This window comes from Corylus avellana, chromosome 3, assembly GCF_965113065.1.
Source record: "Corylus avellana chromosome 3, dhCorAvel1.hap1.2, whole genome shotgun sequence".
NCBI classification, from domain to species: domain Eukaryota; kingdom Viridiplantae; phylum Streptophyta; class Magnoliopsida; order Fagales; family Betulaceae; genus Corylus; species Corylus avellana.
The window spans coordinates 24,041,675-24,069,427 of record NC_142492.1 but is presented as its reverse complement, the minus strand read 5'-3'; the positions used below and the strand labels follow the sequence as shown (position 1 = coordinate 24,069,427).

Sequence of the window (27,753 nt, the reverse complement as noted above, 5' to 3'; positions counted from 1 at the left end):
AAAATATAATATATAAAGAGAAAAAAAAAATTATCATTATATTTTATTATTTTATTTACGCCCCTGCATCATTGAATTCCTAAATCTGCCACTACATTAAGGAGTTCAAATCCTATTGCACACGGGGAGAGAAGAAAAATAATAATAAAGCAAACAAATTTCAGAGTACGAAGATTAACGCTCCATTTGCTAGTCATTTTGGTTCTATAAACAGATGAAATGACAATCTAAAACTTGTATTGACTAAATTATTCACAGGACCCAAACAGAACACTGGTCTACAGGATATAACCGGACCTTATGAACTATCTCGAAACCTGATACAAGCTCTATAATATATTCTTCAATCGTAAGGTTACAAAATTCCCATCAGTCAGACGTCTTGTTCCATCCCCAATAAAGTACAAAAGAAAGAGCTAGACTTAATATTACAAAAGGCCTTGGCTAGGCTCTGAGTTGTTTCAGCAAATGGGGTTGAGAGAGGACGCTGACCCCACGTCAAAAAGTCAGTGCCTTAGGCTCTGCATGCAATTTGTTGTCTAATACATATTAGCTCAGCTATATCAATGCACAGAGGATATGAAAGAATATCGAGCAAAACAGAGCATTTGGAAGATGTCAATTGATCCACAACAACAACCAGTAGTTTAGTGGCTCACCAGCTTCCAATGCATTGCGTTGTTGATCAGAATTTATGCCCATGCCTTCAGCAGACTTCAATTTGCTTGCCTCTACTTTTTTTCTCAGCCTTGAGGAACTCAAAGAGCCTTCAACTATTAAGAGAGAGAGAGAGAGAGAGAGAGAGTAAACGTGTTAAAATTGAAGATGAAAGGGCAATACAAGAAATAGCTATAGAACCCCAAAAGCTAAAGATATGTATGTTCACAAACAACAATTACACACATGTTAGCTAGGAAATGAATGCTCAAATAGGATTAAGGACATCACAAGATTGGACATTGCAAGCTCAGATGCTAACAAAAGCTAGAAAGGCTAGTTTAAAAATCGGCTAATCCATTAAACGGGATTTAAAAGAAAAAGGAAAGAAAGATAATTTGTGTTCAACTTTGTGAACAACAGCAAGGTGGAATTACAGGATGCCAGCTTCGTTTGGTTCCCAACTGCAAAACTCAACTCAACTCAACTCAACTAAACCTTAGTCCTAATTAAATTGTGGTCAGCTTTATAGATCTTTTTTCAAGACATGCATCCTTTCTCACCAATTCATCCAGTCCATAATCATATTGTCTGTCACCTTCCTCTTTATCATATCCTTCTTCACAACGTCTAATCGTAGTTGTTTTAGGCCTTCCTGGACCTCTTTTCTCCCCACTTGAAATAAATCACTTTCGCACTAGTACATTTCCGTGAAAAATTATTTGAACATAATCTTACTGAATCTTTATTTCCTAAAAGGCCCCTTGTTTCTCAAAATTTCATTTTGGATGTTATAACTTTTTCAAGTTGTAAGAACAACATCAGCCAGACAAGAGACTGGACCAAGTTGTAACACCCTGTTTATTATTTACCAAAACATTTTGGAACACCTTTTATACCTTGCCATTCCCATACTACTTTTGATTCACCCTTCACAAGCTTTGGATAACGATCTACTCGAGAATCTTCCTGAACCAATTCTTCTACCTGCAAATATTGTGGAAATTATTAAAAAATAATTAATTTAAAGCTCAAAAAAGTAAAAATCATCAGTGGTACGGCTTTAGTAAAAGAGAAGATATAAGCAGTGACAATGGATACAACAATAAATATAGTAGTCCTCAACAAGTTGGGTTGAAACTCGCATTAGTTCATAAGGTCATAATTACTTATGAAGAACTTTTGGGAGGCAGTGAAGTAGATAATATCACTATCAGCTACTGAAATTATGAGTTGCACTAGCAGGAGTGATTTGTTTCAAGTAAAAGGATCAAAAGGGAATGAGGAAGGCCAAAGAGAACGAGAGCCAAAGCTCTGAGAAAATACATGATTAGAGGTGGGTAGATTAACCGATTACCGACTTTAACCGAATCGATATTAACCATAACCGATAGTTATCGGTTAAAAATTTTATACCGATAAGCTTATCGGTCAGTTAAAAATTTTTTATCGAAAAACCAATATGATCGATATGACCGATAAGCTATTTTAATTTTTAATTTTTTAGAATTTTATATTTATTATTGTAGTTGATCAATATAAAAAAAAGCTTTAATAAGGTATTTTAGCCAAAAATATACTCTAAAATAACTAATTTTTAATAAGCTATTTTAGGCTTTAGCCCAACAAAACATATTTAGACCTCCAAAACAATTAATTTTTGGCCCAATTAGCAACCAGTGAAAGCCCAATAAAAAGCCCACAAAAGCCCAAACCGATTTAACCGACCGGTTAACCGATTACTGATATGACCGATAATTTTCGATTAACACTTCTTATCGGTCGGTAATCGGTTAGGATTTGGTTAACCGATAGCTTATTGGTTAACCGACTGATAAGCCCATTAACCGGTCCTAACCGACCGATACCCAGCCCTGTACATGATTGCCAATATTGAACAAAAGATATGGCTTTGCAAGGATGAATGGCCAAAAATAATTTCTTGTAGTTTAAGCTGATTCCCAGTAATGAGGCCTTTTAAGATAAATTGAGATTACAGCAAAAAGACAGTTATCTACTAGAATATCAAGGAAACAAACTGCTTACAACACTGTTAATATTCTGCACCAATCCACAACAGAAAGAAGTTATTAACGCTATACTCTCTGATCTGGACAAGAGAATACCTTTTTCCATAACACAGGGTCCTTCCTCTCTCTAGGCAAAATAAGATGATCTCGTAACCTAGAAGCAACAACCCAAGGTTCGCGTTCCCCATTTATACTATTCGACGTCAACGCATTCTCCTCCAGTATTTCACAAACCTATCACATTGGCCACAGAGAATTTTATGTTTGAATAAAAATACTAAGCAAATTGAATCAATAGGAATAAAATAAAGGATAATTTTCCTCTCTTAAAGTGCGCATAGATCAGTGAATTTGGGTACATTAAATCAATATCAAATTACAAGAAAAGGATCCACATCTACCAATGCATTACTAAGTATACAAAAAAAGATTTCATCAAAACCGCTTTATGCTAAAGAAGATAAACAAATGCCAGCCATCATGGAAGTCCCAAGTCCCAAGGAAGATAAATTCATTCTCTTTTTTTTTTTTTGTTGATAAGAGAATTATTTTGAACGAGAGAGAGAGAGAGAGAGCTTATAGGGTGCCAAGCAAGTACACAAGGGTGGAGTACCTACAGCGAAAATTAAAGAAAGAAGTCCATACAGAAATAAAGTCATAAAAAGTAAGAGCCTGCCATTCACATTCATTTGAATGTCGCCTCAAAATCCTTTACAAATGTTTGACCCCCTCACCGGTTCAACAATTAAGTTTTGTCACAAAGCCACCAAAATCAAGCATACATGGGTGGCTCTCCATGCTGAATGGAAACTTTTATCACTAAAAAATTTAAGTGAAATACAGACTCCAGTATGCTGAAGTAACCTACTGGAAAGTCAGGTGCACACAATGATGTTCATTGAGGTGAATGATTTCTATTCTTCCATGGAAATAAAGTATGTGTCCAGCATATTAATTGTTTTAAACAGTTGTTGGACATAGTTAACGATGCCTGCTCACTGATTTCTTTATTTTGTATTCTCTCTCAGATTATGGTGAACTTAAAAATTGATCCAGAGATAACATATAAATTTAACATCTTGTTATCTGGATCTAAAGCTTGTACTTTAGTGTAATTTAAGGAGGTTTTAATGCTAAGTGTTAGATATCCTGATATAGCCTTCATTGAGCATGTTTAGTATCTTCACTCCTTATTCTAATTAAAGTGTTGACCAACCCCACTTTGTTTGAAAGAAATATGTTCAGAACACAAAAATGTAAATGTTTATTTATCAATGAAATGTGGACAAAGACTGAGAAGGTTGCTGATTCTTATATCATGTGTCATTTATGCTCTTCCAAAGATCTTTTGATTCTTATTATATAGGCTATGAGTATATCAAAAATGGCCTTGGGAGGGCTTACTTAGAATGGTCCTATCCTGAAGCATTTTTGTATGAAATGAATGCTGTCAAGACTCAAACCAGTACACTGCGTTTGACATCAAGACTTTACCATTAAAACAAAGAATTTAAATTTTAAACAAGGCTATATAAGGTGATTAGTCTTGAATTTCCAGCCTTATCATTTTGGTGGGACACCCTTTTTTTTTTTTGTGTGTGGGTGATTGGACAGGGATAGTAAGGTGCTCAACTTGAGGATAGCTCTACCCCTCCCAAACCTCTCCAATCACATGGTTTGAATCAAAGTTATTAAAGGGATAGAGGTATTCTTTCTTGCTAATAAATAGCACATCTCCATTTCTTGGTACTGCTCAGTGCTCACTATTATTCCAATTTCAACATCAGCCTCAACCGTCCTCAACAAATCTTTTCCATTCACCACTATATTATGCATTGGGCACTGTCTGCTTGCCAGCTTCCCATCAATATAATGGATATATGTTTCATGTCTAACTTACAGCCTATTAGTGATCTACCAGCTATATGTTGTTCAAAATCAACCATTGGAACTTTTAAGATTCCAAATCAGCACATTTTAGATTGCGAGGGAGGGGACAATGTAATGAAACAAGAAACTAACATTCAGTCGGCTGTGCTAGGAAAGAACACAGGGCTTTGTATACCTGGTGGTAAAGTTCTTCAGCTCTGCTTGATAGATATTGTCTGCGACGAACTTTCAGGAGAAGAATTGTGCATCCGAGAAACTGCGAATTTTGACATTGTCAACAACCTTCAACATATTGATACCATAACATAAGCATTGAAATAAGTCTCCTAGAAAGAGAATACCAGCACACAAACTGGAAAAATAATAAGAGCATGCTCAATTAGCCACTGACGGATGCGACAGGGAAATGGCTTATAACGCTCAACTAACAAGTCTGGGCACTTCAACTCTTTGATCCTACGTTTAAAAAAGAAAAAGAAAAAAAAGGAAGAATGATCAGGGAACATCCAACCTGAGGACCTGCAGCACTCATTAAATCTTAGACTTGAAATTGAAGATGGAATGGCATACCCACGAGGATTTGTCCTTGTCTCCAATAACCTGCCAACGGCATCCATTGCCCTTTGTTTTGCATACATATAGGTCGCACTGTCCAAGCCAACATTTTTCATCAGCTCATGTCCATCTAACTCCTTCCATACATCATCCTCTCTTACCTGAAAATGGGGTATATAATTAGAACTACAAATGTTGTCAACAGAACTCAAGCACATTGCATTCACTGGTCTATAATAACACAACAATATAGAACCAATTCTGATGAGGTTGAGAGGTTGGCCAAGGTGACAGACCCAAACTGTCCCAATTCCATCGCACAAAAATTGAGCATATGCTTCACAAAGATGAATTTCTACCCACTCCGACTGCAATTTCATTATATATAAAATGAATTAGAAAAATATACACTATACTCATTTGCAATTTTCTAATCCAACTATCCAAATACATCAGTATACCAGAGTGAATAAGTTTTCCTAGGACACACAAGTTTCTTAGCTGTTTCATTAATATCTCCATCTTCTACACAGAACTTCCCATGCTGTGTATAACCGCGCATGCATTCCAACTTGCCTTGATAACATTCTCCGTTACTTGGACAAGGCTCACAGAAATCTGTACATGATGCAAATTGATTAAAATTTAATATCAATATAAGTATTAAACATCACACAGCAGCCTATTTCTAAAGACCACTGTATTTAATATTGGAAACGGTAGTATACAACAACAGATAAGATTAATCACTGAAGATCACACACAAAGTCGAGGGTAGAAAATGTGTTCACAAGAACATGCTTGGGGAGGGGAAAGACCAACAAGCATTGCATAGAGCACATGTAGAGAAAAAGCAGGAGCTATCAACTAAAATGAGGCAGGAATACAAATGTGAGACACTCCTAAATGAAAATGGAACTATATGGCAGATGGGACTTCAAAACAAGATATTCATACCATGCAGAAGCACATAATAGATCGAACACCCGTATATGATCATTATACCAAGACAACCATCTATCCTCAGTGGATTATAATTCAAGAAAGTTGCAACATATATCTGTTGTTGCTTTGAGACCCATAAAGGTGTTCTATATCCAATGGAATACTAGTCCACTTCATATCTTGTTACTTTATGTTCATCAAAAAGAATATCAGTCAGTCTATGAAATTTTCTTCAGCTGACACATATAGATCACAATCTAGAAAATCAGGATTGCCTAATCCAACCATCAGACTTTGAATGAACAAGGCATAGCTTGGAGCCCATTACACAAGCTCACTCGCACTCAAAAACTGCAAGAAGCTTGTCATTCATTATTCGTTTACCAGTTACTAGCAAATAAGATAAGTAAGTCCAGCTCGCACCACCTACCACGCAACTCAGCTTGCCATGATAATTGATAACGGAGCCACCAAACAGAAATTCAATCATCTTGTTCTATAGAAATAATTGAGTTATAACCCACTAATTATTAAACGAGAACATATATACAATCATAATTCACGTGGAGAATCAATCACATTGTGCACAAATTAAGCCACACCTCACACAAACAAGCATACCATAACCACCAAAATTGAACACAGAACCATGAAACCACTACCCTATCAGCATCAACTAAGTACCCAGAAAGTAAATAAATTTGGGTTTGAAACTACATATAGAGTCGGATACTTTCATTTTCCTAGATTTTCTCGGGAACTAAACAAAAAAAAAAAAAAAAAATGAGGGAACTCACCGGAGATTGCATCATGTGAGTCTAAGTCGCCGCTATCGCAGAAGGGCTTAGGTTGGCGGTTGAAAGTGGTGGCCAAGAGGTTGCAGCCCAGAGCGACGAAGGTGGCGATGGCGAGCACGGCCACAAGCCTCAGGAACTCGTTGGTGGAGGGAAAGAAACTCTGTGGGGGTTCCATCAGAGAGCTCATCGAAGAAGTCGAAGAAGAAGAAGAAGGCGGCGGTTTAGCATTGGGTTTTGGGCGCTTCTTTGGAATGGAAGACATGGTTTCCTTCGTGAGTTGTGGCCGGGAGCAGCGTTGCGGGGAAAGTGTAAAGAAAGGAAGCCGAAGTGTGAAAAAAGTAATGTGAGAGAGAAAAAAAAAAAAAAAAAAAGTTACCCCATGCGAGCCAGGCCCATCAAGTCATATAGATATAGGGCCATTATGGGCTAACCAGTTTAAACCACATCAAACATTTATTTATTTATTTTTTTAAAAAAAAGTATTTAATTATTTTTTAGAAAAGAAAACATGTCTCCTTCAAACTATCATTTTATTGTTAATATCTCCCCAAAATTATTAATTGTGATGTATTTTTATGTTTCTTTGTGTTTCGTTTTTTGGTTTGTTTGTCTTCTCTCTAAATTTGATTTCAAAATCAATCTATGAGAGGAAGGTTTAGTTGTTTTCTAAGGTTTTGTTTATACGAATCCTTAAGAGTAATCATATTTGGTTTCCTATGTGTCTTTTATTTTATTTTTTGTTCTTTTAGGAGAGTAAATCATTGATTAATGCGGGAGAGTTTTCAGGCATATAAAAGAATTGTCACTATAGTAGAGGCAATAAAATAGTTTGCATTTGAAAATACACTAATAGCATAAATGAAAAAGCCCAAAATTCAATAATTAAGTGGCAGTTAAAGACGTGATATTCAAGGATATTGTCTTGTAATAATTCGATAAGCTATTGTGTACGTCATAGATAGTGTTTGAGTTGTAGAGATTTCAAATTATATTTTTAACATTTGTATTGAGGGAGCTTTTTGCCACATTTAATTGTTATATCAATTAAGAGATATAGTTAAAAAAAAAAAAAAAAAAAAAAAAAAAAAAAGGTCAATTTCCACTTTTGTTTGCTTTAGATAGAAATTTGGAGAGGTTATTGTGAATAATCTCTCTACATATTTGGTTATCCACTTTTTTAAGAAAAACCGTCTCATTTTGAAAAAAAAAAAAAAAAAAGCTGAAAAATGGGATATTTTTAACATTTTAGGCGTAAAAGAGAACATTGCAATCTTAATAATAAATGGAAGGATATTGCAAAAAAAAAAAAAAAAAAAACCTTCATAAATATATATATATTTTTTTAAAAAAGTGGCCAAACCACCTCAACACTTAGGAAATGGTGGCCGGACTATCTCCAACCTCCAAGCATTTTTGGGGTGGCTCGGCTACCAAGTACCCCTTATAGTCCTATGAGTTTCGGGCCCTTATTTTCTTATTATTTACTTATTCTGGGTTTTATTTATTTATTTTTATTTTTTTAATTTGTTATGAACTTATAAAAGGTATTTTTGTTTTATTGAGAAAAAAAAAAAATGCTCATATTACCTTTTTGTCCTCCGCCGACTCAAGCCCAGATTCAGCCAACCTACTGTTCCTTCAGTTTTGGATCCTTGTGGTTGTGTGCCTCCCAAACGGTCGGCCGTTGTATTTTAGTATTTGACTTACCGCTAAGCCCCAGCAAACCCAAAATCAAAGGATCCAAATCACCTGCACTACACCTACAAAACACCTTTGCTGTTACCATCTTATTATTATTCAATTATATTTTTCATTTTTATCCATCAAACATTTATTATCTCCTATATTTATCCTATTTTACTAAATCAATAAAAATTGATTATTTATTGGATAGAAATTTCTTCTATACCGGTATGGAGGAAATATTTTTCAACCCATGTAAATAGTGCAAAGTTTTTTTTTTTTTGAAAAATCAATCTGATTTCATTAATAGTGGTCAAAAGCATAAAAGCTTTTACAATACAATTCTACAAGATCATAGTCGAAACTAAAAGATTACACGTTAAAAAATCGAAAACATAACAGATCTTACAATAAAAAATAAATCTATGACGTCAAACATCTGCTATCTCAGCCCGATCTTTAGATTATAGAATATATCTACAAACGTAGACTTTTTCCGAGAGTAGAGGAAACCATTTCCTAAGTATGAGCAAAATACTCCCACTCAAACCATTCTCTTCTGGACCCGAAAGCTAAAAGCATTATTCACGACCTTAGCCCAACAACTAGGACCATAAAAATAGTGCAAAATATTTATAAATATTTAAAAGACATATTAAATTTAGTCTAAATTAATAAGCTGCTATTAATGAAATTAAAAATTTAATGTACATTTTAAATATTTTTAAATATTTATAGACATTTAACATTATTTTACATAAATTAAAAAATATTTTCTTCATTTTGAGGAAATTTCTATCCTTATTTAAATTTATTTTTTTTGAACGAACACTCTACAATCACCTAAAAGTAGTTATCTATCCAGTCGCACCGCCACGTCAATTTGGGCCCCAGCGGGGATCCTTTGAGCATGATGGACCTCACCTCTACCGTTCACAACACTACATCCAAATTCTAGCTGTACACCTCTTCTTGGCCCTGTGTGTTTTTATTTTTTTGGTAGCTCTACCCATAAAAGGCGCTCACACTGTCTGGTAGATTCCACGGCCATGGCTTAGAACTTCAGACAGAGAAACCCAAATCGAAAAATCGCGTTTCAGTGTAAACGTGTTGGAAAACACTCTGTGAATCCGATTTTGGTAAGCTCGCATTCCCCAAAAGTTTTCACTTTGGTGTTTTTCGATTTGTTCTGTTTATATATTTTTGTGGATGAGATGAGGGGGAGATTGTGATTATTGGGTTTAATTTCCACCTAAATTTTAGTGTTGAAAGTGGTTTTTACGGTTTTCAATTATGGAGTTAATCGGAATTGCAATGTTTACGCTGGAATTGTAGAGAAGAAAACAGGGGGGAAAAAGAAAAGAGAAACGAAGAACAACTTCTGCTTATGATGATTTTGCTCTACAAATCGAAATTAATGGAATTTTCAACGGGGCTTTTTTTTTTTGGTTTCAAGTGTATCTTGATTTCTAGAATTGTGTAAATCTAAAGGAAATGTATTGTTCCTATGGTTCATCTTTTAGCTACTTATCTATTATGTGTAAATCTATATTGTTTCAATATAAAAGAACAACCTTTTTTATTTTGCGTACATTTCATGAGGCCATGTTGAATTTTAATGTCATGTATTTAAATCAGAAATTATAGTATGTATTATGCTATCAATTCACTTGCTGACATCATTGGATATTGCAGTTTGTGCAATATAGTTCATGCTTTTTCTTTTTCTTTTTTCCTCAAAAAGATGCATTTGTAAGGAACACCGATCTTACAGAATATTCATGTAGTAATTGCTAATACTAGGTACGCAAAACAGCTAACTCAAATTAAGCTTTTTAATTATTATATGGTGTTTACTTGCAAATTGTATGGCTGCTTGGTCTTGAGTCCCTAGTTCATTTCTTTTTTGTGAACACTGTGATATGCAATTAAAAACCTTTGGAATTGATTTTCAGGAAAAAAATGTATTGTATGGATATGTTATGTGTGTCAAACTAATGCAACTAAAATCTGTTCTCTTGGTTACACCCACATTGCTAAGTATTTGACCTGAAACATCACATGAACTTGTTCTTAAGAAGCAAATAGATTGGAAATCTGGTAAATAAATGGCTTGCTCAAATTTGCAATCATTGTGGTATGACATAATATATGATGGATCTGCTTCTTAAATTTCTGCTTTAATAGCATGTTCTGTTTCAGTTGTTTTCCTCTATGAGGTGAGGCAGACAAGTTTGATGATGGCAGACATACCAGGTTATGTGCGTTCATGCTTGCATACTGGAAAACTTGCTCTCTTGGCAATTTTGGTCTCTGGAGGGATTGTATTGCAAATTTTGGTCAGTGGTGCTCTTTCCTTTTGATCATTTTTGAATTATTAATATAAACTGAAGCGAAAAAAAGAAAAAGAAAAAAAGTTATTGTGACAAAAGTCAATTTACTATTTTCTTACTTATTACGTCTGATGCTGCAGGCATGTGCTTTGTACAACAATTGGTGGCCGATGGTAACGGGTAAGTGACTGAAGTTTTTGGTCTTGGGTTTTAGCATTGGATTAGTTACCAAGGGACTGTGTGTACTGGTGGTGCCACTCTGGTGCTCTTGATAAATTTTCACGTTCAAGTATGGGTAGGTTTGTGTGTGTGTATGAGAGCTGTGACTTATCAAGTTCTGTTAAGGGCTGACATGCTAAAACCCAAATAGGTAATGTTGATCATGTTTTGTAGAATCCTAGAAATTAGTCGAAAAAGAGTCGTAATATACTTTCCCCTGAACTATACAGTTTAGCACAAGGATTTAGGTTGTCTGTTTACCAGAATGGTCCCACCCTACATGACTAGGTGCAACTGCAGGAATCTATAAACATTGGATACAAAATACTTTGTCAGAGGTGGTCAAATTCAACTCAAAATACTTAATCCTAGGTTTATACTTTCTAATCTTGAATAAGATACTATATTATATACAAACAATACTGTTTGCGAGCAAGCAGAAGAGTATGCATGCCTGTCGTTGTTGCTTGCAACTTGCGTATGCGTGGTAATATTCTTTTTCCTTGGTTTCATTAATCAGTTTGGTAATTTTCCTTTGCTGCACACGTTGATATGATCGAAACTTGTGAGTGTGTAAGGCTTTGTTTTTTTTTTTTTTTCATTTTGATTCTTCAATTGGATAAATGTTGCTAACGGTGTAATGGGGTGAGCTTGAGTTTTCTTCTATATTAATGTTGGTCCTGTTCATTTATTCTTTTGAAAATTTGCACCGACAGTAATGTTGGCACTTCTTTGCAGTATCGATGTATGTGCTTCTTCCCATGCCTTTGCTGTTCTTTGCCGGATCTGATAGTTCATCTCTGTTTTCTGAATCTGACAACAAGTATGTCCTTTCTTAAAACTAACCGGAAAGAAGACTTTTTGGTGAATTATTCAAATATCATTCAACTTATAATTGCTTCCTATGAAATGATGAAACAGCTGGGTGAATGCGACTAAGTTCTTGACTGGAGCTTCAACTATTGGAAGCCTTGCCATACCAGCCATATTAAAGCATGCCGGTGTTATTAGTTGGGGGGCCCTGGCAATGGAGTTCTCATCATTTTTCATATTTGTTTTAGCCATAATGTGTTACATTAGGATGAATAGTGAAGATGATTACAGTGTGCTTTGAGATATGGCTCTCCAGGTGCCTTGCTCTATTTGTGTAAACAGTCTCTGCTTCCGTATAAGAGGATTTTTGTTTCATGATTGTTGAGCTTTGCCTTAGTCGATTTAGAGTGATTTTCAATAGAAGTGTTTTAAAACATTTTGTTGCAGAGAGACTCTGTTTTTATCATTAAAGCACGTAGGCTGTGTCCCTTCTTTTTCCAAAAATTTTGGCTGAAATGATGATGAACTATCTTTTAGTTTCTTTCTCGATATCCATGCTAAAAGAATAGATTGAATTCATAGTTGGGTGGTTCTTGTAATGGCTAATCTCAATGCTGATTCTAAATGGAGGTGAAGGCTAAATTGATGCATTTATAAAAATCGTGAGGCTAAGTCTCATTTGTATTAAGTATTTACTTTAACAATTAATTTATGCAACATGGTCAAGTTTAGACACTAAAATCTAAAACCCAAACCCATCAAGAATCTTACCTTTTGATGAGTCATTTTAAGAAGAGATTTTACTTAAAAGTTATGATTTTAAAACTTTCAATGTTGATTTCTTTTCAAACTATTATCGTCACTTTGTGGCGACCACTCTCGCTACCGCTATTATCATTGTTATTAAACCGTTACTATGAACCATATTACATTATATATTATCACTGATTAATTATTAATTTTTTTGATATATTTATCGAATTAATACAAAATTTAAATTGATTGGTATCATTTTAAGCAAATTTCAAAACTTTCACTCCACAGAGCTATGAGCCTTAATGGGTTTTTAAACTTTTATCTTAAAATCATCCTACACTATCAAATTTGATCCATTCTAATCTCCATACTACATCAACCTAGATGATTTAAAAAGAAAGAAATATTTAGCAAAAATCCTTAAAAAAAAAAAAAAAAAACACAAAGAAAAAACACCCTTTTCTTAAGCGGCAATATCTTCTTTCAAAGAACACAAGAAGGCTATTACATTCGAGATCGAACAGACGCGGCTGTAACTTGGCATGTAAGCAATCATAGTACAAAGAAACAATTCAAACCCGACTCCATGGAAAGCATAGAAGCCAAAGAAGCCAAGCAACTCGGCCACGACCTTGCGTCACTCAGCTTAGACTCCGGATACCCACATCCTGACAACGATGGCACACCGAACGATGAAGAGTATAACTACGATTGGCTGCTCGAAACCAGTTTCTTCAACAACGTTGTTGTGGTGGGCAATCTTCCAGTTGTCGGAGCTGGCGGAGTGGAAAAGCTTGAATCTTGGGTTCAGATGAACTGTGGCAAGTACGGTGTGATTAAGAAAGATGGGTTCTCGATGCCCCTCAATCCGCGAACCCAGGAGAGCTTAGGTTATTGCTTCATCGACTATAACACTCGCAAGGTACTGGGTTTTCTTTAATTTCTCTTTTTCTCTCAATTTTTTTTTTTAATATAAATTATTTTGTGATTTTTTTTCTTTGGACCCTGTATTTCTGAATCTGTTTGTTAGATGGTTGAATAATTAAATTTACTATTTAGCATAAGATAAGTAGAAATTTATCATGGTATCAGAATGGGTCCTCTGAGATTGAACTCTACTCTAGTTATAGGTTTTTCTGTGTGGAAACGAAATGTAAATTTGAAGCAACATCTTATGTAGCAATGAATTTTGTATCTGCAAAAAATCAAGAGTTCTTTAGCAAAAAAAAAAAAAAATGGAAGCCCACCAGGCTTGTTTTTGATATCTAGTTGTGAAGTTTGTTCTGTTTTTCTTTTCTTCTTTTTCTTTTTTTTTTTTGAATTAAGTTTCTTAAATTCTAATTTTGTAGAAATCATTATGCATATATGGTGTCTAATTTTTATTGCTGGCATTTCATCTTAGGAAGCTGAGAATGCTCAGAAGAACATAAATGGTCAGAAGATGGACGAGGAGCACACATTGTCAGCCTATTTATACGAAGCATTCGACAGGGTTATGGACACTCCTGATGCGAGGACTCCTTCGGAGACTGCACCCTACTTTGACAGCGTAATTGTCTCAACTTGATATTAAACCACCTCTTTTCTTTTCAATTTGAGCAAGCAAATATGTTATGTTATAATTTGATCTATTACATGAATCTTGGCCACTTCAAGGCTTCTAATTTATATAGTGTGGAGACCATATAATTTCGATAATCACTGAGATGTATCCTACTTCTTCACATGATAAGGCACGATTTCGTTGACAAAGCTTATGGGTGAAAAACACAGCTCTTTGGGCCAACAAACTGTTCTCCCTTGACTTCTCACTGTCGTTTGAAACCATTTGCAACCCAGCCATCAACTGTGGGAAAGTACTACTTGCCAATTAAAAGTTTTCTAGAACAATCTCACTACACAGCTGTGCCATAGATGTATTTCAATGTCTCAAATTTTAAATGCCCAAGGTACAACTCATCACAATGCATGGATTACGTAAGCACAACCTCGCTGCTCTATATATTGTGTTCTTCCACTTCTGAATGATTTTCATGGTTCCTAAAATGGTAGCACACAATCGTTATCACAGTAGCACCATGACACTAGGCATGGGCACTGATTTTGCATTTTTATCATTCAAATACAGAAATTCAGTTTGATTTAGTGAGATGTTTAGAATTTTCACTTTGACAATCATGTAGGGGATTATAGTGTAGAAGATGAAGTTTTAAGATTTATTTTTGCCAGGGATTAATTCTAGTTTGTTTAGATTAAGCAAATTATGAAGACATTTTTGTCTGGTCTAAAACATAGTATTGGTTCTTTTATGTTGCAACTTATGTAGAAAAGAAAATGAGTTAGCTTCTACATTCAATCTCATTCTTGCATGGTGTTGCAATTGGGTCTTATATGCTTCAAGCAAGAAATTGGTCATTATATTTTTTTGCTGTTCTTCGTTTTAGTTCAGCACTTCTTTCTGTTGGTTTCCTTTTGCTGGTATTTTATATGTTAATATTTTTATGTTTGGGTTTGAAACTTGATATAACACAAAAATTTGCTGGTATGAGTGTGTGGGCGCTTTGTGTTTATGTCTGTATCGATTTGTGTTGGGGTTATCCCACATCGGTTGTAGAAGGGGCTGGTGGTCACTTTATATAAGTGTGAGGGAAAGTCTCACATCTTGAGCTAGCTTTTGGGGTTGAGATAGGTCCAAGATCACCCAACACTCATATCAGAGCCCAAGTTTATCAACAAGTCTCTGCCTAACAGTCCACGAGAGAAACGGGTTATCGCTGCTCCGACTTAGGACCCGATGTGTGAGGGAGAGATTGTTGAGGTTATCCCACATCGGTTGTGGAAGGGGCTGGTGGTCAGTTTATAAGTGTGAGGGAAAACCTCACCTCTTGAGCTAGCTTTTAGGGTTGAGAGAGGCCCAAGACCACTCAACATTAGTATCAGAGCCCAAGTTTACCAACAAGTCTCTGCCTAACAGTCCACAGGAGAAACGGGTTCTCGTTGCTTCGACTCAGGGCCCGATGTGTGAGAGAGAGATTGTTGGGGTTATCCCACATCGGTTGTGGAAGGGGCTGGTGATCACTTTATATAAGTGTGAGAAAAAACCTCACCTCTTGAGCTACCTTTTGGGGTTGAGATAGGCCCAAGACCACCCAACACTGGTATTAGAGCCCAAGTTTACCAACAAGTCTCTGCCCAATAGTCCACGGGAGAAACGGTTTGTCGCTGTTCTGACTCAGGGCTCGATGTGTGAGGGAGAGATTGTTGGGGTTATCCCACATCGGTTGTAGAAGGGTCTGGTGGTCAGTTTTATAGTGTGAGGGAAAGTCTCACCTCTTAAGCTAACTTTTGGGGTTGAAAGAAGCCCAAGACCACCCAACAATTTGATTTAGTAAAGGGTTGCAAGTTGCCTTTCTTTTGGTGGAACCATATGCATAAGAAAACATTTTTGCTCGGAGGAGCTTAGTGAATGAATTTACTGGTATGTTTGCAAGTGCTCTTGTGATGATAGCGCTGGAAAGGTTTTTTTAAGTCTACATGGAATATTGTCGGTTTCTTGCTTAATAGATTTTCTTTCTTTTAGCATATAGGCTTTTCTGATGGAAACATTGGGACAGATTCTGGTACAATACTATCTTATGTAATCAATTTTATTGAAGGAAAATTCGCAACAATGGGATCAGAAAGTCTTGAGAGATGGAGAAGCAAATGAAGAGGAAGATGAGATTAAGTCAGTTGACATTAAGGAAGTACCGACCATTAAAGAGGAATTGCTCAATTAGGGGCGAATATGAGTTTTGAGTCCTTTCAATCTTTTTTTTTTTTTTTACATGTCCACACAAAGTAAAGGGAAGGAGAATTCGAACTAGCAACCTCTACTTCATGAGGTGTGGTTCATTGCCGATTGAACTACCTCTTGAGGACATAGTCCTTTCAAAGTTAAGTACCATGTAATGTTTCAAGTTTTGTGGAAAATTTCATGAACTGTTTGGTGTGCCATTATTGCCTTCGTATTCTTTAGTCTTTATTGTGCTTCTACAAGGCAGTTTGTAACCCTTTTTTTTTTTCTTTTTTTTTTTTTTTTCTTTTTTTTCAGTTTACATTAGCGAAAAATGTAATTAAAAAATGAGCACATATTTCCCATTGCTGTTTTGTGACTTTTGGTAATCTTGGCAGCTCTTAAGAGCATATGGTTGTGCATTTTCAGAATAATGTACTCTTGCAGGTGATGTAAAACTTGCCATCTTACAGAGAACTAAAACATGCAAAACACAATTAATTGCATTCCCATGAAAACATCCCATCTCATGGTTGCAAATGTTTTAGAAAAATATGACAGTTAGAAAATGACCATTGAAAAAAAAAATCTTTAAAAAAAAAAGAAAAGAAAAAAAGATTTAAATAATGTAGAGAGAATTGATAATCAATCGGTAACTAAAATAAATAAAGTGGCTTTTTTTTAGATAAAAATATGGCTAAGCCATTGGATATGCTAACATGCTCGGAATGGTTACGGGGAACAGGGTACGGGGTTTAAATAAACTGAAAATATCTTGCTAACAGCTGGTACAGAACATATTATCATTAACACCTAGATAATTCAACATTCTAAGGTTGCTCACAACATATTATTATAAAAAAAACTTGGATGGTCCATTCAAATTAAAAAGAACCACAAATCCCTACTCAATACGCAACACTCTCTCCTACCAAGTCCTAATGTGTAATCACCCCCACATTCTCTACAGAATACCAAAGGGCTTCACCAATTCATAGCTCCGTCTCTAATCTATCATGAACAAAAATATACACACAATTCACTATCAAAACCACATGATTTGAATCATTCTCATCACATCCTTGAATCTGAGAAGAAACACAAAGCAATACATATCAAGAAACAAGGAGTTGTTACCACATAGTTTAACTAGCTTATGAGAACGAACATTCATGAAAAAATGTTGTATTGTGTGTATAACACTTTTAATTGGATATGGAGTTCCAAAACTACACAAGATTTCTACTCAAATCAACTAAAGGCAACTTAATATTGACCTGCTTACACTATTTAGGCCTCGTTTAGTACCGGCTCAAATATTTCTCTATTTTTTTTTTTTTCAAAACTATTAACAAACAATTCAGAACACAAAACACTTCTTAAATGTGACCCCACCAAAAAATACTAAAAACTTTTATATCACATCAAATCTAAAGCATAAACACTTCTCAAAAACCATCATCAACCATACCCTTAGCAATTATTACTTTTCCTCTCCTAATATTTGTCAGTGCATACACATACAATACATGTATACACATGTATCATATAAGCTAGCTCAACCATTCTAACTTATGAGAACTAAAATATAAATGCATTAACCCAAAACTATCTCAATTATCAAAGAATAATGCAGATCACCAAATCCTAATCATACTTGAAAACTATTTTACACTTATTATGCACCTAAGCCTGAGGTATAGCAAGAAAGAAGCTCAATGTCAATGGTGCAGGTTATACAGAACACTTACAACAGAGAATACCCAGCCACAACATCATTCCAATGAAACAAATGTATCCAAGGAACCTATAACTAAAATCCAGTAAATCGTTTACAACCCTTCAACAAGAAAGCACAAAAATTTACCTCAACGAGTCTAGCTCTAGAAAGCACACAAAATCTAAACTGAAGTAAAGGGCTTTTTTTAACAAGGACATACGTCAATCACATACCTTAACTAGGCTAATCAAGAACAAGCTGATTTACCAAAACCCATTTTGGATAAACAAATTATAGTTAAAGAAAAAAAAAAAAAAAAAAGGGCAAAACGAAATTACCCATTTCCAACAAAAGTATACGCAGAAACCTTTTCAAATTTCACATATATAACAAACAAACTCACAAAAAGGGTCTCTCTAAGTTTCAATTTCTTCTTACAGATAAAAAAAATACTCTCCCTTTCCCTCTCAGAGACACACTCTCGCTCTCAGTCAGAAGACCACGCGGAACTGGGGCGCGTCGGAATCACTCGCGGGGAGGATCTCCCAGCGGCAGGGCTCGAGGTCGTCGGAGACGGGGCAGTAGCCGGCGAGAGTGACCTTGTCGGCGGATGCGGCCACCGACCCGAACTCGAACACCGTAATGTCGGGGGGTCGGGACACCTCCACGGCGCCGTGCATGCCCGGCACTTCGGCTGCGGGTTTCGCGTTCGGACTCTCCGCGGGTTTGGGTTTGGAGTCGGGTTGCTGTGGCTTGCCTTTGAACCAAGAGAGGAGACCCATGGCTTGGATATGGTGTGTGTCCGTGTGAGGGAATGGGCTCAGGGCTTCACTAAATACTATTGGGGATTAGGGTTTGACAAAATGACGGAAATAGCCTTTGGTTTTGATGGATGAATTTCAGAAGATAAATCATTCTTTTCGGAATAATGATTTTTTTTGAAGTAAAAAAAAATGCTTTTGTATTTCATCAAATAGTCAGGGACTGACAGAGCAGATTGCTCTATCAAAATAACATTCCTGATACAATCAGGAGTTTCCTTCAACTAAACCCTATCTAGGACATTTTGTGTGGCATTCTTTGCCATTTTATGGGCAACATGATTAGCCTCTCTACTTACATGGCAGCAAGAACAGCTTCGTAGAGAGCGCAGAACTGATCTTACATCCTCTACCAAATGGCCATTTTTCATCCAATCTTCTTCCAATGAAGACACCGCTTTCACCACTTGCAAAGAGTCACCTTTCAAGATAATATCATTCAGCCCAATTTCTTGACAAAAATGCATTGCCACAAAAGCACCTAGTGTTTCTGCAGCAAGAGGATCAAGCAAACCCGTTCTTGTGATACTACGAACAGCCATTACATAGCCTGCATGGTCCCTTACAACGACACCCACTCCTATACGGGAAGAATTTTTATTCAAGGCGATATCCCAATTTGCTTTATATTTATTCGCCAGCGGAGGACTCCACATGACCACAGGAACAACACGATCCACATGAGTTTCGGGATTTGCGTTGGCCTCCATAAATTCCTCCAGAGCTTTCATCGTATTTTGAATAATGGTGTTGGGGTGGGTAAAAATCCCATCGTGGATTACCTCATTCCGATGAGACCAGATACTTCTTGCAATCCCCACAAAAGTGGATAACTCCCTGACCCCCCTTCTGTAAACTAAGCTCCGCCAACTCCACGAAGTTTGAACTAGTGAAAACACACTTTTGGATGGGCTGAATACTAGCCTCCCATACGTCTTTAGTCGCAAGGCATCCCCACAAAATATGAAGTTCCGTTTCCACTTCCAGATTACATAATGGGCATACCGGATCCGCCACTATCTTCCTTTTCAACAAGTTGCCCCTCGTTAGTAGCAAATTGTGGCATGCACGCCACATGAAATTTTTTGCAGCATTTGAAATCTTGAGACTCCAAATGATTCCCCAAATGGGACTCTTTGCAACTTGGGAAGAGCATTCCGGCCGATGCTGGCCGTCTAGTTCCATAGTTAGGTGATACGCACTCCTAACAGAGAATATCCACGTCGTTGTCCCCCTCCAAATCTGTCTGTCTTGCTGGTCCGTGCTGCTAATTGGTGTGGACAAAATGACTTTTACCTCTTCAGGGCTGAATAGAGAATTAATAAGCTCAATGTTCCACCATTTTGAATCAGGATCGATAAGTTCACTTACAGTAGCACTTGCATTCAATAGGCGTGGTGGGGTGTGAATAGCTTTAGTGTTTGGACTTTTCACCCATTGGTCAATGATTTATGAGTAATACTAAAAGGAAAATTCTTCAAATACTCATTTTTTGACATTATACTAAAATTATTTTTAGCATTTCTTTTTGGGAATTAATTTAATTTAAAATTTAGTGAGATTGTTGTGGATTAATGGCATGTGAGTGAATTTGAGATAAGGGAATTAGAGGGATAAGAAAATATTATTGTATTCTTTTCTTCTTCTTTTTTACATGTTTGCAAAAGAGGGGAATATGATTCAAACTAACGATCTCCACTTTATAAGACATGGTCCTTCACCGATTAAGCTACTTCTATGATATTTCAATATTATTGTATTCTTTAGGGTGGATTTTATTATTATCCCTGCCCTTTAATTAGTTACAAAATGAAAAATTGGATAAGATCCTATATAATATATATAAAGAAAAAAAAAAAGAAAAAAAAAGTGGGAACATTGCGTTTGACGGAGGCACAGTATTTCATCAAATGGACGTCGTGCGTAGCCGTTGAAATCAGTGAGAGAATCCACCACCACTACCACCACCATTGCTGATCATCAACCATGAACGAAGACCAACGCTCCCTCCTCCTCAGCTCCTCCTCTCGCTTCCCTCCTCCCCAAGGTTCCTCCTTTCCTTTTTCTATCTCTCTCTCTCTCTCTGTTTTCCACAACAACAAAAAAATTGATGATAATGAAATGATAATAAATATATGTGTGTGTGTTTTTGTGCAGGGGTGAGGTTATCATACGGTACGGCGGGGTTCAGGGCTGATGCGGCGCTGCTGGAATCGACAGTGTACAGAGTGGGGATCCTAGCGGCGCTGAGGTCGCTGAAGATGGATGGATCGGTGATTGGGGTGATGCTCACGGCCTCGCACAACAGGGTCTCGGATAACGGAGTCAAAATCGCTGACCCAAGTGGTGGAATGCTGTCCCAGAGCTGGGAGCCTTTCGCTGACGCCCTTGCCAATGCCCCCACTTCCCAGCACCTCCTCCAAGTCTTTCTCTTTCCCCACTCTCTCTTCTTTAATCTTTTTGTATATGTATTTATGTATGTATGTAGTGCCCATTTGTTTGTTTTGAAGGATTCGTTTTGTTTGGGACAAAGAGAATGTTAATTTTAGCTGGAAAGGGTGATATGCTACCGTTTTGTTATTAATATTTTTGGTTGAATGGAAGTAACATTTTCTAGAAAGAGTTGAGGATATAAAATACAATTCAAATTTACTACTTTTAGTGGGTTTCTTTTGTAAGAAGCTAAATTTTAAATGGAAGGTTAGAGACTCGAAGATACTAATTTGAAGACCTTTTGTATGGGATTTTTTTTTTGGGGGTGGGGATTAGTTCCTGAAAGTAGGTGTAGGGGGTTGTATGTCTTATTGGATTTTACTTGGAATGCCTGTATCGAAATGTGGAATATGCTTATGTTGTTTTATTTTCTTTTTCGGGACAGTTGATAAGCGAATTTGTGGAGAAGGAAAACATCTCGTTGGAGGGAGTGAGGCGGGCTGAGATATTGTTGGGGAGAGACACAAGGCCTAGTGGGGAGTCTCTACTTGAAGCTGCTAAACAAGTACTACATAGCCTCTTTCTCCTTAATAATTTCTTCTTCTATTTAGGTGTTTCTCTTGCATATTTCTTGTGTACCCAGGTTGTGCCTTTCACTTTTTAATGATATTTCGTTTACTTATCAAAAAAACAAACTTTGTACAAATGGATTAGGCATTGCTTCACTTGCATTAAGTACGTTTTGCTTATGTTTTAAGTTTGGTTGAAGGGAATCAGTTCAATTCTTGGAGCAGTTGCCATTGATATGGGAATTGTGACAACCCCACAACTGCATTGGATGGTGCGTGCGAGAAATAAGGGCATAAAAGCATCAGAACTTGATTATTTTGAACAACTATCGAGCTCGTTCAGGTTTGTTTGAGCTAAAGGTGAATATGATTTGTTTGATATTATGTTGTCTTTATAGGCCTGTGCTATAGAGTTTATGTTATTGGTTAGGTGCTTGATTGATTTGATCCCAAGTGGAAGTAAGATAAGTGAGGTGGATGAAAAATTGGTTGTTGATGGGGCTAATGGTGTGGGTGGAGAAAAGCTTGAAGTTTTGAGGAAAATGTTGGATGGTATGGTTGTTGAGATTCGTAATTCTGGGAAAGATGGAGGTGTGCTCAATGAAGGTGTTGGTGCTGATTATGTGCAGAAGGAGAAGTTTGCTCCAAGTGGCTTTGGCTCCCAGGACGGTGGACTAAGGTCAGCCATCTCTTGTTTGATAGTAAATGATTCTTGATTGTCAACTGTACAATAAAGGTTTCCTTTTTTCTAAGTTGACTTTGACATGAATCAAACTTGAAAATTTATCAATTAGTTAAGCATCTTTGATGCTTAGTATGACATTGACTAATGTGAGTTGGAGTTTAATTTTGTGATTGGTTCTAGTATTTCAGGTGTGCTAGCTTAGATGGGGATGCTGATCGACTGGTATATTTTTCTGTGCCATCAAAAAGTTGCAATAATATTGATCTTGTTGATGGGGACAAGATATTATCTTTATTTGCTATCTTCATCAAGGAGCAACTAAACACTCTCAGCAAGGAGGGTACTGAAAATATGAGCAGTAGTTATCATGCTCGTCTTGGTGTTGTACAGACTGCATATGCGAATGGAGCATCAACACATTACCTCAAAAAGTTGGGCTTAGAAGTTGTGTTTGCTCCAACAGGAGTCAAATACTTGCATGAGAAAGCAGCTGAGTATGATATTGGGATCTATTTTGAGGCTAATGGCCATGGAACCATCATATTCTCAGAATCTTTCCTATGTTGGTTAGAGGCCAGATATCAGGAGTGTTCTTCAGTATCTAAAGGTTATATCATATTTTCATCAATTGTAGCATTCCTAATATGATGATTAAGTGATGTGCTTCATGAATGATTTCGTTGTTTGATTCAGGTTCAGAACAGCAAAAGGCTGCTTTGAGACTATTGGCTGTCAGTAAGTTGATTAACCAAGCAGTTGGAGATGCTCTGAGTGGGTTGCTCTTGGTGGAGGCCATTTTGCAACATATGGGGTGGTCAATACAGAGATGGAGTGAGCTTTATAAGGATCTACCAAGTAGGCAGCTTAAGGTCAGTTTTCTTGATCACTTTCTATGAAGACAATCTTGTTATCCTGAAATTGGAAGGTGGATGTGCTTTTCCCTTTTCTGCGCTATATATGAGCTCTTTGTAGGCATTGTGGATTCTAAAATTTAAATGGAGTTTACTTATCAAAAAAAAAAATTTTTTGATGGAGCTTTATATTCATAATTGGTCCAGTCAGTTCTAACTTTCGGGTCTAGTATGAAATGTCAACTCAAGGGCCAGTTAGTTTTCCTCTGCATCACTAAATGATGTTTATTCGCGCATATGCTGAAAATAAAATATTGGAGTTTTGTTGAATCATTTGAGACTAAAAAAAAGAGGTCCCAAATTCTTTACAGTTAGTATTTATGAAGAATAAGTGTAACATCCTTTTCTGTCACAATGAAGAGATTTAATTGTTCTCTAATTGACATGGGTGTTGGAAGATTAATTTGATCTTCAATCTTTTTAGTGGCTGAATGGAAATGTTTTAGAGACATCTTTAATTAAAAATAGCAGACATGCGAGGATTATTTCCTCTAAACGAGTCGAATACCTTCAGACCCAAAAAAGGGGGGCGGGGGGGGGGGGGGGGGGGGGGGGGGAGGGGGGGGAACTAGCCAAGTACATGATTTTGTGATTCTTCTCTGAATTAATATCCCTAGTGGACACTTGGATTTAGGATATTTTCAGACATGTCTCATCAATTTCCTGAATGGTTTATAAAGGTTATCAAGAGGAAGAAATCTCCACCCCAACAGAATCCCCTGTTTCTGTCACCTGACAAAAGGAAAAAAAAAGAAAAAAAAAAGAAAAAGGATGCCAAATTATGAACATAAACAGCGAAAGGCAAAAGTTCAATGGTGCTTAGAAATAATCACATGTAAATATACGTTATTGAGTTAATCTACAGAATCATACATGAAGAGATCTCTTATCAAAAAAAGAAAAGAGAGATCTCTATCTATGCAAGTCACCCATTTGGAAAATCTTCCTTTCTAATTTCAAAGGTAAAATAGTATAATTAACTCATCCACTACATTTCCTAGATAAAATCCATTACTCTCAAACTTCTCCTATAGCTGCACAAGGTAGATAAACAAGGTAGGGTGATTCACGTAGTGTGTTCAGCCATGTATGAGTTAAGTGGACTGAATAGATGATGGCTGAAAGACTGGCCGGTCATGTCATTGCATACCTAATTCTGGGGGAAAACGGATATTGAGCTGGATTAGCAACAAGGTAAGATCTGACATGCCATAATGAACATATTTTGGTAAGTGATTGGCTGCAACAGATGAGGACTGATTAATGTAGTTAGCAAATCAGAGTTGCTTAAATTGGCCCAACTTGACTAAAATAGCATAATTGGAAAGACTGGAATGTGAATAGTTCAAGGATTTGAAAATAGAAAAGAAAGTCGAGCATATATCCTGTGCCATGGTTATATGTAGGCCAGAACTGTGAAAAAGTTTTATTTCAGTAAACCTCAAGTTGTTGGGATAAAGCTTTGTTAAGTGAAGTATGAATCCTACTTTCTCCTTGATAACTCAACAAAATCTGACCCCATTTGTTGGAAATCATGTGTTCTTTACTTGATGTTGGACATTGGGGTGGAACAAATTCCAAATAAGCATGTTAGTATATGATATATTAGGACAGGGTTTGCTATGTAACAAGTTTTACATGCTGCATCTTCTGCTTGAGACCAGATCATGTCATGATCGCAAAGTTTAGTTTTTGTCTTTCATCAAAATCAGTAGAGCTTGTCTAATAGTGTACTGGTGCTTATTAGTTAGAGTTTCTCGTTTTCTGCTTCTAGTCGAATGATCCTCTATGTAGTTTGATGTTCCTTCCATATTTTTATACTGGAGGGAATTTACCCTGTAGAATAGGGGTGTATTTTTTTTTTTAAGCTTACATTAGCATTCTTTACAATGAAATATAATTGTTCTATTGTTAATTTAGTTCAGAAGTTGGTTCCACCGCCGTTCCTATGCCAGAGGAATTCAAGAAGCCCTTAACTTAGTATTGTTTTAGTTCAGAAATAAAATGTTGATGTTTCTTCAATATTTTTATGCTGAAGGAGAGAATTTTCCCTGTACACCAGAGATGTATTTTTTTTATGCTTGCATTGGCATTCTTTATAATGAAATATAATTGTTCTATTGCTATTATTATTACTATTTTAGTTCAGAAATTGAATTCAATCGCCTTTCGTATGCTGTCAGGTAAAAGTTGTGGACAGAACTGCTGTAATCACAGCAAATGCAGAAACTGTGGTTGTGAGGCCTCTTGGCATTCAAGAAGCCATTAATGCTGAGACCGGTAATAACATATTATTGATAGCCGTTTTAAATTAAACTGATGTGATATTATTAGTCCTTGGTCATGCATCATGATTAGTTAATATGATCATTGGTCTAGATGATCCGAGCGCACTTAGAATACAAGACATAAATGTACACATATACACCCCATCGTCATGACTGTGTTTAACATAATAACATGTACCTTGGCTGTGCATGGGTAGAGAAACTTGCATATATGTAGGGATCCTGGATAATTTAATGAGTGTTTGATATAATCATAACTTCTTGAACAACTAATTTCTCCAATATTGTAGAGGAAACAGGCCATGAATAATTGTTAATAAGACTTTTTTAATCAATACCGCAGCAAAATACCCTCGAGGCCGATCTTTCATACGACCATCAGGTACAGAGGATGTGATACGAGTGTATGCAGAAGCATCCACGCAGGAAGCAGCTGACAGCCTAGCAAACTCTGTAGCAAGACTTGTGGACCAGTTCCTAGGGTTTGGCAGTTCATAAACGTAACCTCTATCTTTTTTCCTTCAACTAAGTTGACAGATGTGCTACATGGAAAGGGTCATCGTTAGACCAGTTTGATTTTGATGTTGTGATATTTGATATTGATCATTGCAAATGTGGCTAATTACTTAATACTATGATTACCTTCTCTAAATTTGATGAACTAGATACAAAATGGAATGCATTGAATCTTGGTTTGTCCCTCTACTTGCCACACAAGCATATTTTTCATTCTCTCCAAGAAGAAGAAAGAACCAAAAGACATAAACGGAGATATAAAGAAGAATGTCAGCAATAATGCAAGAACCTAGGAAGCACTCCCGCTCGATAAAACAAAGCAAAAGCCCTTAAAATCCGAACCTTTGATGTTCTTTAGCCTCTCTCTCTTCTCTGCAATTACGTCTATTTTTTTTTTTTTTTCTCACTGTTATAGGTGAATATGGTTTGGTATTCTGGAAAGTTATATATATTTCAATCTCTATATTCCTTTCTTGTTTGGATAAAGAGTAATTCTAAATCTACCAACTCTTTTGCAACTTACTGATAGCACTTGAAGAGAGGAATGATAGGGACCCAACTTTTTTGCCCAACAAAAGTCTAACTTTTGCCTTATTTATTTTTTAAAAATAAAATAAAATAAAAAATGGAAAAAAAATGTTTGAAACAACCCTATCTCTTTTTTGTCTTTCTTTTATTTGGTATTTTTTTTAAAATGAAAAATGATATTTTTTTTCATAATAATGTCATTTTTTTTAAGAAAATGTCATTATTATGAAGAAAAATACTATTTTTCATTTTTAAAAAAATACTAAATAAAAGAAAGGCCAAAAATAGATAGGGTTGCTTAAAACATTTTTTCCATTTTCCATTTTGTTTTTTTTAGAAAAAAAAAAAAAAAAAAAAAAAAAAAGTAAAAGTTGAACTTTTGTTAGACAAAAAAAATTGGGCCTTTAGCATTTCTCCTTGAAGAAATGACACAAGAAAGCACAAAAAAATGCCCCACGTGTCAGATAAAGTTCCAACACTAAATCATTCTTTAGTAAAGAATTTAAAATTCCAGTAAGTTTGGGATAGACCGTGTCATTGATTATGCGTGCTGATGGTAGAGCTTTGATCGTCATATTGATTATGATAAGGAGTTGGACCCCTATATCAGTATTCACACATGCGGTGGAAGGGCCCAAAAGTAGTATATTTAATTAGAAACTTGTCGGTTCTTCTTAATTTTCCAACTCCTTGGGGTTTCAAATGATAAGGACATCTCGGCTTAGACTAAAAGAGTATTTAATTCCCTATATGCTTCCTTCTTCTTTTTTCGTTCTCATACGAGGGAAACAGGAAGGAAAATACAAGATTTTCACTATTTTTTTTTTTT

The 27,753-nt window shown here is 36.1% G+C and overlaps 6 protein-coding genes across 9 annotated transcripts; 3 read left to right on the top strand and 3 right to left on the bottom strand.

The window, feature by feature from the left end:
* Positions 1-215: 215 nt before the first annotated feature.
* LOC132176548 (Man1-Src1p-carboxy-terminal domain protein) lies at positions 216-7,206 on the bottom strand. 3 transcript variants are annotated; one of them, XM_059588789.2, is made up of 10 exons: positions 6,875-7,205; positions 5,623-5,750; positions 5,429-5,500; positions 5,148-5,293; positions 4,919-5,033; positions 4,753-4,833; positions 2,784-2,921; positions 1,557-1,644; positions 660-773; positions 216-539 (listed from the first exon to the last, which is right to left on the bottom strand). In XM_059588789.2, exons 1-10 carry the CDS (start codon positions 7,134-7,136, stop codon positions 499-501), a joined length of 1,185 nt encoding a protein of 394 aa, XP_059444772.2. In that variant the 5' UTR covers positions 7,137-7,205; the 3' UTR covers positions 216-498. The 3 variants fall into 3 exon arrangements, with proteins under 3 accessions (XP_059444772.2, XP_059444770.2, XP_059444771.2); XM_059588787.2 differs by having other exon boundaries at positions 5,148-5,500; positions 6,875-7,206; XM_059588788.2 differs by having other exon boundaries at positions 216-521; positions 5,148-5,500.
* A 2,307-nt stretch (positions 7,207-9,513) lies between these two features.
* Positions 9,514-12,301, top strand: LOC132175023 (Vacuolar protein sorting 55 (VPS55) family protein). Of its 2 annotated transcripts, none has more exons than XM_059586821.2 (5): positions 9,514-9,696; positions 10,745-10,896; positions 11,031-11,070; positions 11,848-11,932; positions 12,031-12,301. In XM_059586821.2, exons 2-5 carry the CDS (start codon positions 10,795-10,797, stop codon positions 12,221-12,223), a joined length of 420 nt encoding a protein of 139 aa, XP_059442804.1. In that variant the 5' UTR covers positions 9,514-9,696; positions 10,745-10,794; the 3' UTR covers positions 12,224-12,301. The 2 variants fall into 2 exon arrangements, with proteins under 2 accessions (XP_059442804.1, XP_059442802.1); XM_059586819.2 differs by having other exon boundaries at positions 9,515-9,696; positions 10,760-10,896.
* Positions 12,302-13,173: 872 nt separating this feature from the next.
* On the top strand, positions 13,174-16,492 carry LOC132175911 (eukaryotic translation initiation factor 3 subunit B). The gene is made up of 3 exons (XM_059588002.2): positions 13,174-13,600; positions 14,081-14,227; positions 16,335-16,492. Exons 1-3 carry the CDS (start codon positions 13,265-13,267, stop codon positions 16,455-16,457), a joined length of 606 nt encoding a protein of 201 aa, XP_059443985.2. The 5' UTR covers positions 13,174-13,264; the 3' UTR covers positions 16,458-16,492.
* Positions 16,493-18,529: 2,037 nt separating this feature from the next.
* LOC132176191 (allyl alcohol dehydrogenase-like protein) lies at positions 18,530-18,996 on the bottom strand. Its single transcript, XM_059588327.2, has one exon. It carries the CDS (start codon positions 18,953-18,955, stop codon positions 18,665-18,667), a length of 291 nt encoding a protein of 96 aa, XP_059444310.1. The 5' UTR covers positions 18,956-18,996; the 3' UTR covers positions 18,530-18,664.
* Positions 18,997-19,218: 222 nt separating this feature from the next.
* On the bottom strand, positions 19,219-19,725 carry LOC148586978 (uncharacterized). The gene has a single exon (XM_088514433.1). The coding sequence runs from the start codon at positions 19,723-19,725 to the stop codon at positions 19,219-19,221; it is 507 nt and encodes a 168-aa protein (XP_088370559.1).
* A 1,139-nt stretch (positions 19,726-20,864) lies between these two features.
* Positions 20,865-26,577, top strand: LOC132173930 (phosphoacetylglucosamine mutase). The gene is made up of 9 exons (XM_059585612.2): positions 20,865-21,041; positions 21,152-21,417; positions 21,873-21,992; positions 22,197-22,339; positions 22,427-22,675; positions 22,870-23,288; positions 23,375-23,550; positions 25,776-25,872; positions 26,224-26,577. The coding sequence occupies exons 1-9, from the start codon at positions 20,981-20,983 to the stop codon at positions 26,376-26,378; spliced, it is 1,686 nt and encodes a 561-aa protein (XP_059441595.2). The 5' UTR covers positions 20,865-20,980; the 3' UTR covers positions 26,379-26,577.
* Positions 26,578-27,753: the final 1,176 nt, after the last annotated feature.